Source organism: Leopardus geoffroyi, chromosome E1, assembly GCF_018350155.1.
Source record: "Leopardus geoffroyi isolate Oge1 chromosome E1, O.geoffroyi_Oge1_pat1.0, whole genome shotgun sequence".
Lineage (NCBI taxonomy): Eukaryota > Metazoa > Chordata > Mammalia > Carnivora > Felidae > Leopardus > Leopardus geoffroyi.
In genome coordinates this window covers 1,222,538-1,240,694 of record NC_059330.1, presented here as the reverse complement: position 1 = coordinate 1,240,694, position 18,157 = coordinate 1,222,538, and the positions used below count along the sequence as shown (strand labels likewise).

Sequence of the window (18,157 nt, the reverse complement as noted above, 5' to 3'; positions counted from 1 at the left end):
GACGGAATCCCGGCGGACGCCGCGCCGACCCCCGAGGCGCCCGGGAGGAGCCCGGGCCTGCACGAGCACCTCGGGATTCAGCGGATCGCACACAAAAGCTCGGATTCAGCAAGAGCGAGGCGGAATTCAGTTTTATTTTGTCCTCTCTGAAACCTCCATTTACCCCACGGCCTCGTCTGTCAAAGAGGAGGAGGAGGGGAAGCTGAGCCCCACACCACACGGCTCCGGCCTCCCGCACCTGCTCGCGAGCGGCGGCGGCGGCGGCTTTGTGTCTCCAGTTGTTTGGCTCTGAGGGGTCGCGCTTTCGGGGCCCGCGTGGCGAGAAGCCGCTGGCCGACCGCCCCCGGCGCCTGCTGGGTTCACTAGTGTACCATTTCATAAAGTGCTTCTGGAGTTGAGCTCTGCCAAGCCGTCAAGTGTCCGCGCTTTTGCAACACAAAGGATAAAACAACCCCCGCGGGTGTGTCACCGAGTCCTTCCCAGCCGGTCCCATTATCGGCGCTGCTGCTCTAACCGCCGAGGCGCTGGCCCTCGCCCCACGCGAAGCCTCCTGGCCGCTCTTCGGGTAGCGGATTGTAATTTGGATCCTCATCTGGCGTATCGAAAATAGCCTTCCTGAAAGGCAACAGGGGTCATTTAGTCCCAGAGTCCGGGCAGGTCCCGTCCCGCAGGGCCGCCGCCAACGGACAAACATCTCCGCCCGCCAAGCAGACACTTCTCACGCTGTGGAAGTTTTCACGATTATTTCACGTTTACATTAACTTTTACTTCCCGGACCCTTTTTTTTTTTTTAATTTTTTAAATGTTTTATTTATTTTTGAGACAGAGAGAGACAGAGCATGAGCAGGGAAGAGGCAGACAGAGAGGGAGACACAGAATCCGAAGCAGGCTCCAGGCTCCGAGCTGTCAGCACGGAGCCCGACGTGGGGCTCGAACCCACGAACCTTGAGATCCTGACCTGAGCTGAAGTCAGACGCTTAACCGACTGAGCCACCCAAGCACCCTCTTTTTTTTTTTTTTTTTTACTACAAATGCAATAAATGCTAATTATAAAACAAAAAGTATATATAAATATCATAAATCTCCAGAATCGTGGTTAACGTTCTCATTATTCTTGCAGAACTTTTATACGTACGCTTTTACAAAAATTAGGTCACGCTATTTATCTTGTAACCTGACTTTCACTAAGTTTATGATGAATGTCTCCCCACCACCAAGGTACCACCCAGTATCCAGTGATGGACAAACAGACAGACAAAATCACAGAGGAATGTTATTCAGCCTTAAAAGGAAAGGAAATTCTGACACCTGCTACGATGTGGATGAACCCGGAGGATGTGGTGTTCCACGAAACAAGCCTGTCACAGGGGACAAATAGTGCACGCACCCACGCATACAAGGAACCCATGGCCCAGGTCATGATCTCGAGGTTTGTGGGTTCAAGCCCCACGTCGGGCTCTGTGCTGACAACTCAGAGCCTGGATCCTGCTTCGGATTCTGTGTCTCTCTCTATGCCCATCCCTTGCTCACGCTCTGTATCTCTCTTTCTCTCTCTCAAAAATAAATAATCATTAAAAAAATTAAAAAAAAAAAAAAGAATTAACCATTAAAGCAGCATCCACTATTTACATTCATATTTCTGATTACAATTACCCCACAGCTGACAAAATTAGAAATGTATCTGGAAACTTCTGTTTTAGAGTGGGGTCAGAAAAAAAAAAAGCATCTATATTTCAGTGTGAGCTTCTTTAATTCTTACAAATTAACAAAAAAAGAGAAGAATTCTTACAAGTTAACAATAAAAGCAAACACCCAGCAGTAGAAAAATATAGGGCTAAAAAGGCCATTCAAGAAACCCAAGTGGCCAATAAACGTGAAAAGGTTTGCTTTCCTGATAAAAAGGAAGCATGTTAAAAGCCGAGACACTTCTACTTTCCGAACGTTAACAGGACAGAACAAAGTAGGTGTCCATGCAAGGAAGAGGAACCATGGTGGCCCAGGGCGACATGGGGATTTCAGGAACATCCTGGCACAGGGAGTCGAAATTCCAACCGGGGCGACAGGGTGGCAAAGCCTGAGTTGGGTCAAGAGGACGTTCCCCGTGAGACAGCAGCCTACCACAGGGGGCCGAGGCAGAACAGGATGAACAAGGCGTCCACATGGGGGGTGAGGGGCACAGCGATGCAAGACTGGTTATGTGTGGGGTTCGCTAAATAGTAAATACAGTCATGATAATAGGAGTCAGGTTCGGGGCGTCTGGGTGGCTCAGTCGGTTGGTTGGGCGTCTGACTTCGGTTCAGGTCACGATCTCGTGGTTCGTGGGTTTGAGCCCCGCATCGGGCTCTGTGCTGTCAGTGCAGAGCCTGCTTTGGAACTTCTCCCTCTCTCCCCCTCCCAAAAATACACTTAAAAAGGAAAAAAAAAAAAAAAAAAAAAGGACAGCTCCTCACCGTCCATGTGAATAGGGAACCACGGAAAAGACTGGTACGTTCACAGGGCGGAACACCCCTCGGCGAAAGAGGGAACTGATTCCCAATACGCGCAACGTTGGAGATCAATGTCAAACACGTTCGAGTGAATGAAAACGGCCTCGCACAAAGGAGTGAGTGCACACAAACCGTGTTGACACCACTCCTGAAGCCGCGGGGCACGCAGAGCTGACCCCTGTGCCCCGTCCCCGCTCACGTGCACACGTGCTCTCTCTCTAATAAGTAAACGTTTAAGAACATCATAAAAACAAGGCCACCTTGCCGCTGTCCACGTAAGAAAAGGCAAACACGATACTCCCACGTTCGACAAGGCTGTGGGGAAACGGAAGCTTTGCCCTGCCGACGGACACGCAGACTTGGATCCGTTCTGGATGGCGACTCAACAACAAACAAATGGGAACGCATCCTTGGAAAACGACCACGGATGTGAGCCACACCAAGCGCGGGAGGGAAAAGCAACCACTAACGTCGCCGTCTATCCACAGGGATGCAAAGGAAACCATACCGCCCGTGGACCACACGCTATCACGCGGTTGTCAGTTTTGTAGGACGTTCGTGATGGGAAAATGAGGACTTATTACACTGAAAAGGTTACGAAATAGCATTTTTAAAAAGTGCAGACAGTTAAAGACTGAAGAATACGTATCACAACGTCAACAATGCCAGCCAGGGTTATGGCTGAGAGGTAGGACTACGTAGGACTTGACTCTTTGTTTTGCTTAACTATTCTACAACCAACGTTTTATACATACACACACACACATATATATATATATATATATATATATATATATATATATATATATATATGGTTTTTTTTGAGAGAGAGAGAAGGTGCAAGTGAGTGAGGGGCAGAGAGAGGGAGACAGAAGTTGGGCTCACTCGAAGCAGGGCTTGAACCCACAAACTGAGATCAGGACCTGAGCCCAAGTCAAATGCTTAACCGACTGAGCCACCCAGGCGCCCCCAACATCTGATTAAAAATTCACATTTTACTCATCAGGTGGACCCTTTTATTTTATTAAAAAAAAATTTTTTTTAACGTTTATTACTGAGAGACAGACACAGAGCGTGAGCAGGTGAGGGGTAGAGAGGGGGGGAGACACAGAATCCGAAGCAGCTCCAGGCCCTGAGCTGTCAGCACAGAGCCCGACGCGGGGCTCCAACTCACAAACTGCAAGATCATGACCTGAGCCGAAGTTGGTCGCTTAACCAACTGAGCCCCCCAGGCGCCCCTCAGGTGGCCCCTTTTAAATGCCATATGTCTGAAGGACACAACTTTCTGGAGTAGAAAAAGGTCTTACAAATCAAAGCTCTATTCTCAGGAGAGGAAAGTGCAAAACACAGGAGGACTTTTGTTTTTGAGATTTCTTTAAAGTCGTCTCTACACCCCACATAGGGCTCAAACTCACCACCCCGATATCAGCAGTCGCACACTCCCCCAACTGAGCCGGCCGGGCACCCCCAACGGGGCACTGTGTTAATGTCACACAGCTGGCCGGCGGAACAGCCTGCACCGGGGTTGCAGTCTGGCTTGCTCCTTCTCTCTCTACTCATCTTACTTTCTGGAAGGCCGGAAATATCACCCCTAGAAACTTCCTTGTGGCCAGTTTTGCCCACTTTGCCACCTCCCCTCCGTAAGCCCAGACAGCAGCTGTCCCGGACACCAGCGGGCCCCCCCTTGGCACAGGAGGCGCGGGTGGCCGTTGGCACGCCACCCTCGGGCCGTCCCGAGCCTGCTGACCTCGCTCCTGCCCACCTCGGGCACCACCTCTGGCCCGATCGACATGCTCTTCAGCCGCAGCCAGGGGCTCAATCTGCAAATACTTACTGTCCTTAGGACCTCCGGGAGCCCAAGAACACAGATCGCGGACCCTGTCCCGGTTTCTCTGCAAGCAACACGCAACCCAGTGGCGAATACTCACAAGATAGATGGCGTTTTCAGAATTCTGATTCCACCAGGCTGATTGGGAAATACGTCTTCCAAGAAAAAGTAGATGTGTCCAACCGCAATGCCTAGAATCCCCGAGAAAGGAAGAATGAGGGGAGGACCCCCGACAGACTGCACGCATTTAGGAAATGTCGATACGATAAATAAACGCTAAAAAACTAAACATTGCTGGGGGGGTGGTCTTGGAGCGCATGATCATAACACGGTCCCGTACGAGTGAGGGCCGGACCGCAGATGCGAGAAAGGGTGGCTACGGAGGGCACACGTAAAGTAACAGTAGTGGCGAGACTCACCCAGGAGGTCCACGATGACAGAGTTCCCCAACAACAGCGAGAAGCCCATGAGCACCCACGGCAGGAAGGGGGCCTGGAAGTTGAGAAGGCCAAAGAAGTTCATGCGGACGTACGGGTTCCTTCGGCTCCACACGTACACGAGCATTATGGTGAAGGCCTGGCCCAGGAAAACCAGACTCACGAACAGCCCAAAGAGCTAGCACACGGCGTCAAGGAAAAGGTCAGCGTCAGAAGCGTGACAGGGAAGGCTGAGCGCCAGGACAAAGAGCTGTGCTCTAACGGGTCTGCGTCACGGAGCTCCAATGGTACTTAGGCCTTCCGAGGGGGGAGGAAAAAAAAGCCTAAAAACAATTACCCAGAGCGACCAGGCAAAAATCTGCGCGGGCCAAAACTCCTCCAAGGTAGCTGCTTCCAGTTACTATTCTGTGTCCATGAAGTTCTCCGCTGTTTGGAAAATATATTAGTTCCTTGGTCAATAATTACATGAAATTTCACTCGCCATCAGCACCTTTATGAGGTGAGTAGAGCCAACTGGGGCCAAAACCACCTTGTCAGACAGGATGGCGTTCTATTATACCCGTGACAATAGTTTTTTGGGGTTTTTTTAAATAATCATTTATCGCAATGCCTGGGGGGCTCAGTCGGTTGAGCATCTGACTTCAGCCCAGGTCACGATCTCATGGTTCATGAGTTTGAGCTCCACATGGGGCTCTCTGCTGTCAGCAGAGAGCCTGCTTCAGATTCTCTGTTCCCTCCTCTCTATGCCCCTCCCCTGCTTGCGCTCTGTCTCAAAAATAAACAAACATTAGGGGCGCCTGGGTGGCTCAGTCGGTTAGGCGTCTGACTTCGGCTCGGGTCATCATCTTCTCGTTTGTGGGTTCAAGCCCCGCATTGGGCTGTGTGCTGACAGCTCAGAGCCTGGAGCCTGCTTCGGACTCTGTGTCTCCCCCTCTCTCTGCCCCTTCCCCGCTCATGCTCTGTCTCTGTCTCTCAAGAATAAATAAACGTTAAAAAACTCAAAAAAATAAATAAATACAAACAATAAACAAACATTAGGGGCGCCTGGGTGGCTTAGTCGGTTAAGCGTCTGACTTTGACTCAGGTCACGATCTCGTGGCCTGTGAGTTCGAGCCCCACGTTGGGCTCTGTGTTGACAGCTTGGAGCCCGGAGCCTGCTTTGCATTCTGTCTTCCTCCCTCTCTCTGCCCCTCCCCGCCTCACACTCTGTCTCTCTCCTTCAAAAATAAATAAACGTTTAAATTTTTTAAATTAGAAATAAATAATAAAAAATAATAATAATTTATCAGTTTGGGTACTATCCAAATAAATGTCTTGGCAACTTAGCTTAAATACATACACGTCGACAAGGATACAGCTCACGCGCTTAATAGTAACCCACCTGGGTTAAAAGTCCCCCCGACTGGCTCACAGGAGAAAAGCATCCTGTCCAACCTGTAGGCTCAGAGAGCGGTCACAGAAAGCACACTGTAAAACAGATAGTGGGACCCTGAGGCTAAAATCTGGAGGTCCACCTTTATCTGTTGGTTCAGCTTATCTAGTGAGTTGTTAGGACAGGCGGAGAGCTTGAGGAAGACAGAGGGTGTCCTTCAATGTTTTCCTGTATTCGCCCTACTTGTTGAAGGATACAGTCATTAAGAATCCACCAAAAAGGAACATAAATACAAAGTCTGCCGTTCGGCCTCGGAAAGAGCCTTCTTCTAGCATTCGACAGTAACGGTATCTTAGGGTTCCAAGTTAAGAAAAGGTTAAGTGCACAGACGTGAAGAAGGTAAAATTCAGCATACCCCTTCAGTCCACGGGGGCTGCGAGCTATCTGTACCCAGCCACGGCTTCGCTTCTGTAGGGACGTTCACGAGGGGCAGCGTGTTTCCCTCTCCACCAGGCCTCTCAGGCGGGCCAAGGCCGGCCCCGCGTTTTACACACGCTGCTTGCGACTGGGGAGCGAGGCCCGACGCTGCACAAACCCCCTGTTCCAATCAGTCCCGTCCTTCCCGCGCGTGGCTGTGCCACGATGGGCACGAGCCTTGCGTTTTCACCACCTGATGGAAAGAGTGCCCGGCGAGGAGGCCTGTGTGATCATCTACTTTCTCGGGCCAGGCAGATGCAGCATTTCTGTGCCTTAATCCAAGAAGAGACGTTATGATGGAAAAATTAATTATCAGCCACTCAGAACGATAGATCCCACCCTGGGGCAGGGACCCCGTCACCCCTGCAAGGCCCTCTGTCTCCTACAGGTGAGATGAGCTCTAACTCCCCTCTCGACCCAGAGGGCCCCACGGAGAAGGGAGGCCCTGCTCAGGGGCCCCAGTTGCCATCTGAGCACAGAAGGCCTTGTCCTCTCTTTCAACAACCACATCGTGGCAGGCCGGCCAGACGCAGGGCACGGTCTTTTCAGCCAGCAGGGCTGGCGACCAACGCCCAGGGACACCTCATGTTAGCCCTTCCTCCCGAACCCACTCCCGAACCTGTAGCAAACCCTGGCAGTTATCAGGGCATCTGGGTGCCTCGCCTACACCACCTCTCCTCCCCCTCGATCTGATCTGTAAGTGACCGATGGGCAGAAGGGGAATCACTTATGGTTAAATACCTCCCCTCGGAACGGGGACCGACAGACACCCTCAAAACATGACTTTCTGACCAGCTACTCTGTGTACCCCTGATCCAGGACCCAGAAGTTACAGCTAACGTGGTAACAAAAATAACAACATTAATAGCTTTAACTTGTTTTCCCTAAGTAAACCTAAAGTTTTCATGCTAACCCCCACTTAATAAAGGATACAGAAAAATCATGTTAAATAAAAAATTGAATCCAACCGGACCAAAAAATAAGAAATTGGTGATTAGCCTCCATATCTGTTAAGAGAAAAAAATCAAGAGAAAAGATTAAGTAAAACACACCGGGAAACGTTTTCATATTAAGACAAAAGAGATATCCCAGGATTGCAATGGTTGAAAGGCCACGCATAAGTGATGCCACGGTCTGAGCCAAAGAGTGGGGCACACGCAATCTGACACAGGATTTTTGTGCTTCTAGCTGAATTCCTGGAAGATATCACTCGCCCCTGAAATCTGTAGGGTCAAGAGGACAGAAAACTTGAGACTGTCATTGTCTTATAAAAAAAAAAAAAAAAAAAAAAAAGCCCATACCATATGGTCAGGCAAATTATGGAAAAAGTTGGACGGAAAGACTACGTTAATCTGCAGAATAGAGAAGAGTGCTTTCATATGTGTTGGGTCTGACCAATAGCCTCCTGAGGCCGGAGAGAGACTCCAGAGATCTAAAATAAATCGCCGAGAAACGTTTCTGTATTAGTGAGAACCGTCCAGAGGAAAGAGTAATTCTAAAGCAAAAACTCCAGTTCCAGTTTGAGTAAACGGCCAACTCCCTACAAGTAAAAACCTAATGCTCTAATAGTTGGAGTCTAATCGGCAGAAACAAGGACACTAGCTTTCATGGTGGCCACGCTTTACTTTTCCCTACCCATCCACACCCACAATAAAGACGGCTACTCACAACGGGAGAGCGCTTCACTTTTTAAAATGTTTTAACACGGTCTATGATCTCACGTGCGGCGACAGCTGGTACGACCGTCCCCATGTCACACACGGGGACACGGAGACTCGGGAGGGCTTTCAAATGGCTTGCCCAGGGGAGCTGGGCCAGGGAGACTCTGAAGTCGGACCTGGAACCCCCGACCCCAAATGCAGATACACGGCGTCGTCAAGAGTTTAACCCCAGGCAAAACCAAGCCGAGCAAATGAACAGGAAGCGTGCCTGGATGGAGCCACAGCTCCCAGCAAAGGCCAGGTGAGCAGTGAAGGATCAGTGAACGATGAAGGCAGGGACGGGAGTCCACGGGCCTGCTTTGCGCCTCATTAAATTCTTAAGGATTGGAAACAAAGTTGAAATAATTCAGTTCTGCACGCGAACTGCATCCAGGATCTCAGAGTCCCCAACTCAGCCAGGAGACAAGCATATAAGGAAGCACAAGTACAAAGCAAGAGGTGGAAATATTCACAGACACCTATACACTAAACACCTGAGGGTTCACAGATATTTTTGTGCATATCATCTGATCCCTGGAAGACGGATCAATTTACTAAGAGAGGTGGGCTTCTGAAATGGACCACAGTGATGACCCCGAGGTGGCGAGTGGACAAAACAGGGCGTCCTGTGAGACTCTCCCTGGGAAGAGACCACCAGTCTACTCTCACACTACAATATTAACTCTGAGCCGGTAATTTCTAAATACAGGAACTGGACACATCAAATCAAAACCATTCAGGGAACTTTACAAATAAAATAAAGATTCTTCGGGGCGCCTGGATGGCTCAGTCGGTTACGTGTCCCGGACTTTGGCTCAGGTCATGATCTCATGGTTCGTGGGTCCGAGCCCCGTGTCGGGCTCTGTGCTGACAGCTCGGAGCCTGGAGCCTGCTTCGGATTCTGTGTCTCCCTCTCTCTCTGCCCCTCCCTCGCTTGCACTCGGTCTCTATCTCTCTCAAAAATAAATAAACATTACAAATAAAAAAATTAAAAATACAGATTCTTCATTCCTGCCCTTGCAGATTCCGATTTTGGTACATGATGAGGTGCCCTGAACATCTCTTCCAAGTTCTGTAGGTGATTCTGAAGCCCAGTCGGGGTGCAGAATCACTGCTTTATTAACCCCCCCACAGACAATAAGACTTAAAATCGAATATTCCCGCTGAATTCTCTTCAGATAGCATATGGAAAGATTTGCTACTTAAAAGCACAAAAAGCAAGTTTAAAACACTGAAACGTTAACTGTGGTTGTGATGCACGACTTACTTGAAAGTGTTTAAAGATTAATTCAGGATTGAAGTACAACTGAAAAGGTGTGATCAATTCCAACTGCTGAAAGAGAAAGAAAGAGCTTCTTAAGGCAAATTGATCAAGAAACAAAACATCTGCAACAAAAGAGGAGGAGGCCCAGGATTTCCAACTCCCAGGTGCTTTGGCTCCATTGGTTAAGGCTTTCTTAACGAGGGAGGAAGAGGCTGGTAAAAAATTCTGCTGCAGTGGCACAATTCTTTGTATCCCTCACACCTAACGCAAGGATACAACTTGGTTCCATGTTGCAGTAGTCGAGGCTGACATGAAGGCAAAGGTGGCAGGTAGTGACATCTCAGACACAGGGCACGTTAGAACACCTGGCCACCACCTGAAACGCTGTGCGCAGCACTCAGAAGAACCGAGACTGAAGACCCTGCCGCTGTGGGGGCCGGGTGCATACCGACAACCCCTAGGTCCGGACTCCCGTTATTTCAAGACTTTCCCCTCTCGGCAACTTCCACTTTTCTGTCTTCCACGTCTAAGTTTCTTCACCGAGCGGACCCTCTCGCCACCAGCCACCACGGAAGCACCTGCCCATCGCCTGAGCTCTGAGACTCGTTTTCCAGGGTGGGCGGCTCCCGTAGCCCCGACCTGCTACAGGTCCGGCCTTCCTGTCTCAGGAACTGACCAGCAGCCCTGATCCTCAACCCCTCGTGGAGCAGCACTCCCTCCTCGGGTCACTGGACAGGCGCCCCCGGGGTCATCCTGAACCCCAGAGTGAGCCCCGTATGCCTTCCACCCACCCCCGAGACCAGCCCCTCTGGGCTTTCCCGAGGCCTAGACCCCAGTCTCCCGAGGCCCCGCTCGCATCCAGCGCGGACAGCGAGAAGCGGGCGCTGCAGCTGCTCACCACAGCGGCGGTGGTGAGGACGCAGGCGGTGGTGTAGGCGCGGCTGACAGGTGGGATCTGCAGGTACTCCAGCCGGAGGCTCTGGTACGCCATCTTCCCCACCGCCGCCTGCCCCCCCACTTCCCCTTCCGCCAGTCAGCCCCGGCGGCGGGGCGGGGCCGGAGAGGTCTGCCGCCCAATCAGCGCCGCGCGCCCGGCCCGCCACCAATCGCCAGAGCGCTGAGGAAAGCGCGCCGGCCAACCGCGAGTTGCGTCTCCGCGGGGGCCCCGCCCAGCTGCCCCACCCACCAGCCCACCAACGTCGAGAAGAGGCGTGTCAGTCCCGGTTCCTTCCACCAATCCGCGCCGGCCACAGCTGGCTTTCCCGCCCGGCCCCTTCCCGGGTCTGAGCGAGGCGCGGCCCCGCGCGGCCGGCCAATCAGGCGCCCGACGGCGTCCCGCCTGGGCCCTCGTTCGCGGAGGCCGGAATCCGCCCGTTGCCGGGGTGCCCGCGGCGCCGTCTCTCCGCGGCAGCAGGCGGTGGTTCAAAGGCGGTGGCGGGGAGCCGGCGCGCGGTCGGTTTCGCCACCCTCCCGCTCGCTCGGGTAAGGGCCGCGGGGCTGCGTCTCCTCCGGGGATCAGCGGGCAGGGACGGGGCCGCGCTCGGCACCACCGCCGGGCGCCCGCCCGCCGGGCCGCGCGCCGCCTGCCCCGAGATCCCGGCATGCCGCGGGGCCCGGCGGGAGGGGGCTGCGCGCCGGAAGTGGTCCCCGCCCGGCGGGTCGGGGCTGCGCTGCGGTCCCCGAGCGGCGGAGGCGAGGCGGGCGGCCCGGAGAGAATCCCAGCCCTGGCGGCGGCTCGGAGCGGGTGCTGGGCCACGGCGCCCTTCCCTGAAGGGACGAAAACACCTCGGGGAAGGAAGGAAGGTAGCTGGGTTTGGTGGAAGAGAGTGGTCGGGTCCTGGCCGGCAAAGCGAGGAGCGTCACGGCGTGTTGGGGTGGCGGTCGGGAAGCAGTGATGGCTTCCGGAACGGGGAGTGAGCGGCAGGTGTGGTGGCGGATGACGAAGGGCCCGAGCGCAAGGCTGGGGAGGGTGGGCTGTCACGGGGTAGGAGTGGGTACCGCACGGGGAGAACCGCCCGGAGCGGATCTGCACACGCCGCGCTGCCCAACTTTACCAGCGATCAGAGAAATCCGCATTAAAATAGTCTCGCCTGGGGGCGCCTGGCTGGCTGGGTCCGGAGAGCGTGCGACTCTTCCTCTCCGGGAGGGGAGTTAGAGCCCCACGCCGGTGCAGAGAGGACTAAAGAATAAATAAATTAGCTTAAAAAAGTTAGTCTGCTCCCCAGGTACCACCCTCACGACCCTTTGATAAAACCGTGCTGAATGTATTGCTTGCCCTGGTGGGGGGTGGGGTGGGGGTGGGAACCCCTCCTCGGAGCTTTGGCAGTCGGTCTCTCAAAGGGATGACTGGCAAATTGGGAAAGGATTGAGAACCGCAGGGTTGGGTTAAGGTGGATCTTTCCGCCTGGGGGCTTGATCGGGATTGGGTAAGGATCCTGCCCTAACCGCCTAGCATTGGTGGAAACAGCAGAGGCGAGGGTTTCAGAGAATCTCATGGTGCAGATTATTGAGGTTTCCCGTTGAAGAGTTGATCCATCTTTTGGGGGGTTCATACTGCACAGTCAAGCCGTTTGAACAGTGAAAATATTCTGGTCTCCCAGGATAGTAAAGTCACGCTAATGTAAACAGTAAGGTGGGGGTGGGGAGAGTGTAGGTAGTTTCAGCCCTCAGCGCCCAGGCTGTGTGTGGGGTACATACTTTGGGTTTTCAGAAAGCCACACTCTAAAACATTTGGGCGCCTGGGGCGTCTGGTAAACGTCGGACTCTTGATTTCAGTTCAGATCATGATCCCAGGGTTCGTGAGATCGAGCCCCGTGTAGGACTCTGTGCTGAGTGTGGCGCCTGCTGGGGATTCTCTCTCTCCCTCTCTGCTCCCTCCCCCTCCCTCTCAAAAAGTAATAAGAAATAAACAATGTTACACCTACCAGATTGGCAGAAATTAGGATGTTGGATAGTGTCAGGTGTTGGTGAAGACATGAGAAATGTTCTCGGACTGCGGGGGGGGGGGGGTGTCAGTCAGCCTGAACTGCCACCTCTGCCCCTCCCCCGGAGTTCTGGAGAACATTTTGGCGGTATTTAGTGGCGTCACGCATGAGTAAGCTGCGTGGCCCAGCAACTACTTGCCTGTGTAAATAGCCTGCAGGTCCCCGGGGAAACATGATAGGAGGGTGTTCCTTACACGGTTAGTTCTGGAAGCAAGGTGTTGAGAGCGGAGTGGGCACGTCCAGTGTGGTTTACGCGTGTGATAGAGTCGGTGGAAAACTTCGTCGGAACGCGGAGTGTGATGACGTGGCATGGCTGCAGACGTGAAAACGTAGCGTGCGTGTGTATACAAAACCACGTGTCAGGCATATCTGACACCTAGCAGATCAATGACAGGGGGACTGAAAAAGACCTACGTTAAAACACTAGAGTAGGTTCCTATGGGAGCTGAAAGACGGGAGAATCCAGTAAGGACCAAAAAGTGCCGTGAAATAGGAAATACTCCATATGCACGCCCGAGGTCCTTAACCGGGGAGACAGCTGTTGGCGGAGGTCACTGGATGAAGGCCGTTGCAAGCCGTGTCCAAAGAGCTTGAACTTGATCTGAAGGGAGGCATTGGGGAGCGGGAGGAAATGGAAATCCTGCCAAGCCACAGCCCTCTCTACAGACGTGGGTGCGCATGTCCAGGTCACCGTGCCTCGTGTCGTCTGTGGGTGGGGTTACAAAGGCAGAAAGAAATTCTGCCCACTTTATTTTTATTTTTTTTAATTTTTTAAATGTTTTATTTGTTTTTGAGAGAGAGACAGAGAGAGAGAGAGATTGCGAGCGGGGGAGGGGCAGAGAGAGAGAGGGAGACACAGAATCCGAAGCAGGCTCCAGGCTCCGAGCTGTCAGCACAGAGCCTGACATGGGGCTTGAACTCACGAACCGTGAGATCGTGACCTGAGCCAAGTCGGACGCTTAACCGACTGAGCCACCTGGGCGCCCCAGAAATTCTGCCCACTTTAGGCAGCCCACCAGTTGAACACGATTTAGCCGTCATATAACACGAATTCTCAAGATTAACGGTGTCTTCTCTTCCTGTAAAAAAAATTGGCCTGCACCATTTTTTAAATTTATTTAAAAAAATTTTTTTAACATTTTAATTTTATTTTTTGAGAGACAGAGACAGACAGAGTGCTAGTTGGGGAGGGGCAGAGAGAGAGGGAGACACAGAATCCCAAGCAGGCTCCAGGCTCTGAGCCATCGGCTGGAAGCCACAGGCCGTGAGATCATGACCTCATCCGAAGTCGGGTGCTTAAGCGACTGAGCCACCCAGGAGCCTGTGGCCTGCACCATTTGCTTCAAATTCTTTCATGAAGGTTCTCCCGCATTCACCTGGTAGTTGAGCTGACCATTTGTTTGAACTGACTGCCTTTATCTGAAGGAATGATGAGGCCGCTCCCGTTTCTAGAATAAACGTATTGTACAGCTCGCAAAAGGGTGCCTTGGTTAAATCCCCGCAGTGCTGGGGCGGGGGGAGGGGGTCTCAGTGCTCTTTTCCTAGATGTTTACACTCGAAAGGAATGACCCCCAGACCCTTGAAAAATCAGGTCGTGGTCGTAAAGCTGACCGGAGGCTCAGTCAGCGGTAGCTGGGGCTTTCAGATGGCTGGGTTCGTAGGATGGTGGTGCGGGGCGGGGGGAGGTTGAGGACATCGGCAGGGGTGTGGTTGGAGTGCTGGGTGGCAGAGCCTAAGTGCAGTGGGTGGACCGAGCAAGGAAGCAGATCTCAGCACTGAGGGCCTTGAAGGCTGTGGTGTAATTGGATTACGGGAAGAGAGGAGTTGGAGAATGGCATATGAGGTCATGGTCAGTATGTGGGAGCAGCTGGGGAGGGGTTACCAATAGCAGCGGCCAGGTGAGAAAAGGGGCGAAAACCATCAAAACCCAAGAAACGGAGTCTTAGGTCATCCGTCCAAATGGGAGTGTCGCCCAGGATGGTAACAGTTCAGGAGACTGAGCCCCGGCCCAGAGCCCTGGATGATGAGGCGGGGGTGGGGGTGGGGGGTGGGAGAGCCTCTGGGAGGCCGGGTTTGTATCCTGTCGAGGACGAGCAGGCCGCATCAGGGTGCACAGACTCCTTAGGTTTTGTCGGCTTCTTCCTTTTGCTTGCTTGCTCACTGCTGTCTGTCATACAATCTGCTCCTTTCATCAGATGATTGCTTATGCAAATGGATTTTCTCCTGTTGACATTTGCAGATTTCTCACCGTGGAAATTAACACAGCAGAAGTAGCCAAGATGTCTGTGGATCCAATGGCCTACGAGGCCCAGTTCTTTGGGTTTACGCCGCAGACGTGCATGCTTAGGATCTACATCGCGTTTCAGGACTACCTGTTCGAGGTGACGCAGGCCGTGGAGCAGGTTATCCTGAAGAAGCTGGACGGCATCCCGGGCTGCGAGATCAGCCCCGTCCAGATTCGTAAATGCACGGAGAAGTTTCTTGGCTTCATGAAAGGACGATTTGACAGCCTCTTTGGCAAAATGGAGCAGCTGTTTTTACAGCTGGTTTTGCGTATCCCGCCAAACGTCTTGCTTCCGGAGGATAAAGCCCAGGAGATGCATCCTTGTGGTGACAAAGAATTCCAGCTTCTCCAGAGAGAAATCGAAGAGTTGCAGGAGAGATACAAGACTGAAGCACGCGCCCAGCAGGCCCTGCTCGCAGAACTGGAGGAACAGAAAATTGTTCAGGCCAAACTCAGACAGACACTGGCTTTGTTTGACGAGCTTGAGAATGCTGGCAGAGATCAGGGGACTAGTGATTTTAGGGAGAGCCTGGCGTTCCTGGTCCAGAACTCCAGGAAACTACAGAATATTAGGGACAGTGTGGAAAGGGAAGGCAAAAGACTGAAAGTATCTTAACTTCTGGGCAGGAACAGGACCCGTCAGTAGAGTCACCAAGGATTTATGTCAAGGATGAGTCTTACTCTCGTGAACCATACATTTCTCGGCTTTGCTTTGTTCGCGCTCTCTTGTACTCCGCAGCCCCGTCTTTTTTGGCCTGCTCTCCTGAGGTGTCCCCACACCCGCCTGGGCTGATCTCTGGAGCATCTGTCTGTCCCTCAGAGACTCTAGTAGGTGGGAAGGGTCCCTGGTTCAGTAACAACTCACCTCGGGGCACGACTGAGGAGGCAGAGCCGGCTTGGCCCGTCAGGGATGTTTGTAAATGTTCCGCCTTGGTCATGAGTCCTGTGTAACCTTGATCCTTTTGACTCTTTGGATGCGATCAAGTGAGAAAAGGGTTAAGTGGGTGGCTTCCTTATTACCCAGCCACTGCCCCTGGAGAGAGCCAGCACAGACTGCCTGCCCGTGTCCACCCCCGTGCCTTACATGGGGAAGTTAGCCAAGGGACAGAAGCAAGCAGAAAACACACCCGTGATCTTTAGTAAAGAGGAAAGAAGTTGTTTTTGTTCCTAAAATAAATCCTTTCGTGATCAGGCTTTTAGTGACGGGAAACAGTTTGCTGTCTGGGAGCCCAGCCGTGGAAGACCGTGCGTGGACGAAGAACTGGCCGATCTCTCTGGAATAGAAAGGGAAGCCTGGAATGCAGCCAGTAGCAACGTTGATATGAAATGACCGCTAGGTATTTACATAATTTTTTCTCATACTTCAGATAGTTTTGGAATCTGCGCTGTGCCTAATATTTAATTATCTTATTTATTCACACTCCTAAGCATCAAATATTTAGTTCCCACAGTGGGAAATTTTAGCTGTGTCTTGTGCTTGAATTTAGTGGAGTCTAATACTTTTCCTCTGTAACCCATGTACAATGTCCTGTCCCCAGAGAAAGAGGATAAATAGTGCTGCTTGCCTGCCACGTCTTCCTAAAGAACAGGGTTTGGAGTTTCTCCTTTATATAGAAGAGGAACTCAGGGCATTAATATTTGCAATTAAATATTCATAGATTAAAGATGCCTGTGTTTACCTGGAATATGTGTATTATCAAAGAGTCTTTTCTAGTCCTGTACATTAAATGCATATATTTTAAAGGCTTTGGTTTTTGATTTTTTGCTGTCTAGAATGTCGTGATATATTTCCTTTTTCAGTATGACCTTCTACCCAAATGAAAATTTTCTATTTTTGCATTTGTAGCTTATTATTACTATTCTTTTCTAAGTAACCTCTATGTCCAACGTGGGGCTTGAACTCCTGACCCCAAGGTCAAGAGTCGTGTGCTCCACTGACTGAGCCAGCCTGGTGCTTCATGCTTGTAGTTTATTTAAAATCTCCTGGTATAGAGGGTTAGATGGTGATTCCCCCCAGAGGCATGTCCGTGTCCTGATTCCTGGGACCTGTGACTGTGCCTTATTCGGAGAAAGGGTCTTTAGCAGGAATAATCAAGGATCTGGCGATGAGGGGAGTATCCTGAAATATCTGCACGGGGCCCCGAATCCAACGACCAGTGTGTTTATTAGAGAACGGCCCGGGGAGATTTGAGACGAGACGAGGAGGCAGTGTGACCGCAGAGGCAGGTGGGAGTGATGTGACCACAAGCCCGGGATGCCGGCAGCCACCGCCGGCTGGCAGAGGCAGGGACCAGACCCCCCGCTAGAGCCTCCAGAGGGAGTGTGACCCCCTTGTTTTGGATTTCTGGCCTCCAGAACCGGAAGGGAGTGCGTTCCTGTTGTTTCAAGCCACTGGGTCTGTTACACGTTATGGTAGCCACGGGAAACTAATACACCTAATTAAACCAGCATATTCATACTCGGAAGGAGGGAGGCTGTTTATTGAGGAGACAGTGCCTGAAAGCTGGTGGTCCCATATATGCAGTAAGAGGGTTTGTCTGAATGCTGTTAAAATATAGACGTGACCTGGACAGAAGGGCGAAGTCCACGGCGTTTAGAACTCAGGAGTTCGTGTTACGTTGAGTGAGTGCTTCGCAATTGGCCGCTACTCATACCGTTTGCCACGGTAGCGTCTCAGCAGGTGCAGTCACCCACCTGGCCCCATCATCCTCTAAGAATTCACTTCCTCCCCCAAAGAGTCAGAAGTAAATCAGGATAATAACCCACGCTTACCCACTCTGATTCCCGGCTCCTCCCATCCAGCCTCCATCTCCCCCCCCGTTCCCTGCTCCCCTCTACGCGAATCCCAACCTTTGGTTTCCTTGGACGCCTTCTCCCCTGCTTTCCTAGTACGCGTTCCCCCTCGGTGTCAGGCCCGTGCCCGCTGGGCACCCCCATCCTGCTGCCGCGGCACCAGGCAGCTGGTAGGTAGACAGTTGGGCGCCGTGTTAATGGAAAGTAAAGAGCAGACATGGGTCCCGTTACAAGGTGGGGAAAGGGCGGTAGAGTGTCCCCCGGATCGAGAAGGCTCTGAGACCAGAGAGCAGCAGGCGACCCCACACAGGTAACAGTTTCCTTCAGGGTAACTTACTGACGCGGGATCGGGCGGCCAACCATCCAGCTGCCCGGCTCTTCTCGGCCACGTCTGGCCCTCAGTCTGCAGACTTTTACAGAGCAAGGGACGAGCGGTAGGGCCTTGTGGTGAGGTCACAGGGTTCACGTGCACCTGATGTACAGCCAACCTTTGATCAGATCACATGGTGCCACTACCTGTACATCAGGAAGG

General features: G+C 52.2%; 2 protein-coding genes across 5 annotated transcripts; one reads left to right on the top strand and one right to left on the bottom strand.

Moving 5' to 3' along the window:
• Positions 1 to 114: 114 nt before the first annotated feature.
• DERL2 (derlin 2) lies at positions 115 to 10,862 on the bottom strand. Of its 2 annotated transcripts, none has more exons than XM_045487325.1 (7): positions 10,463 to 10,862; positions 9,568 to 9,633; positions 7,534 to 7,607; positions 6,381 to 6,474; positions 4,734 to 4,929; positions 4,415 to 4,505; positions 115 to 615 (listed from the first exon to the last, which is right to left on the bottom strand). In XM_045487325.1, the coding sequence occupies exons 1-7, from the start codon at positions 10,553 to 10,555 to the stop codon at positions 510 to 512; spliced, it is 720 nt and encodes a 239-aa protein (XP_045343281.1). In that variant the 5' UTR covers positions 10,556 to 10,862; the 3' UTR covers positions 115 to 509. The 2 variants fall into 2 exon arrangements, with proteins under 2 accessions (XP_045343281.1, XP_045343282.1); XM_045487326.1 differs by having other exon boundaries at positions 9,568 to 9,630; positions 10,463 to 10,738.
• Positions 10,863 to 10,933: 71 nt separating this feature from the next.
• Positions 10,934 to 16,578, top strand: MIS12 (MIS12 kinetochore complex component). Of its 3 annotated transcripts, none has more exons than XM_045487327.1 (2): positions 10,934 to 11,046; positions 14,788 to 16,578. In XM_045487327.1, exon 2 carries the CDS (start codon positions 14,828 to 14,830, stop codon positions 15,446 to 15,448), a length of 621 nt encoding a protein of 206 aa, XP_045343283.1. In that variant the 5' UTR covers positions 10,934 to 11,046; positions 14,788 to 14,827; the 3' UTR covers positions 15,449 to 16,578. The 3 variants fall into 3 exon arrangements, with proteins under 3 accessions (XP_045343283.1, XP_045343285.1, XP_045343284.1); XM_045487329.1 differs by lacking the exon at positions 10,934 to 11,046 and adding an exon at positions 11,199 to 11,488; XM_045487328.1 differs by lacking the exon at positions 10,934 to 11,046 and adding an exon at positions 11,206 to 11,364 and having other exon boundaries at positions 14,789 to 16,578.
• The last annotated feature ends 1,579 nt before the right edge of the window (positions 16,579 to 18,157 follow it).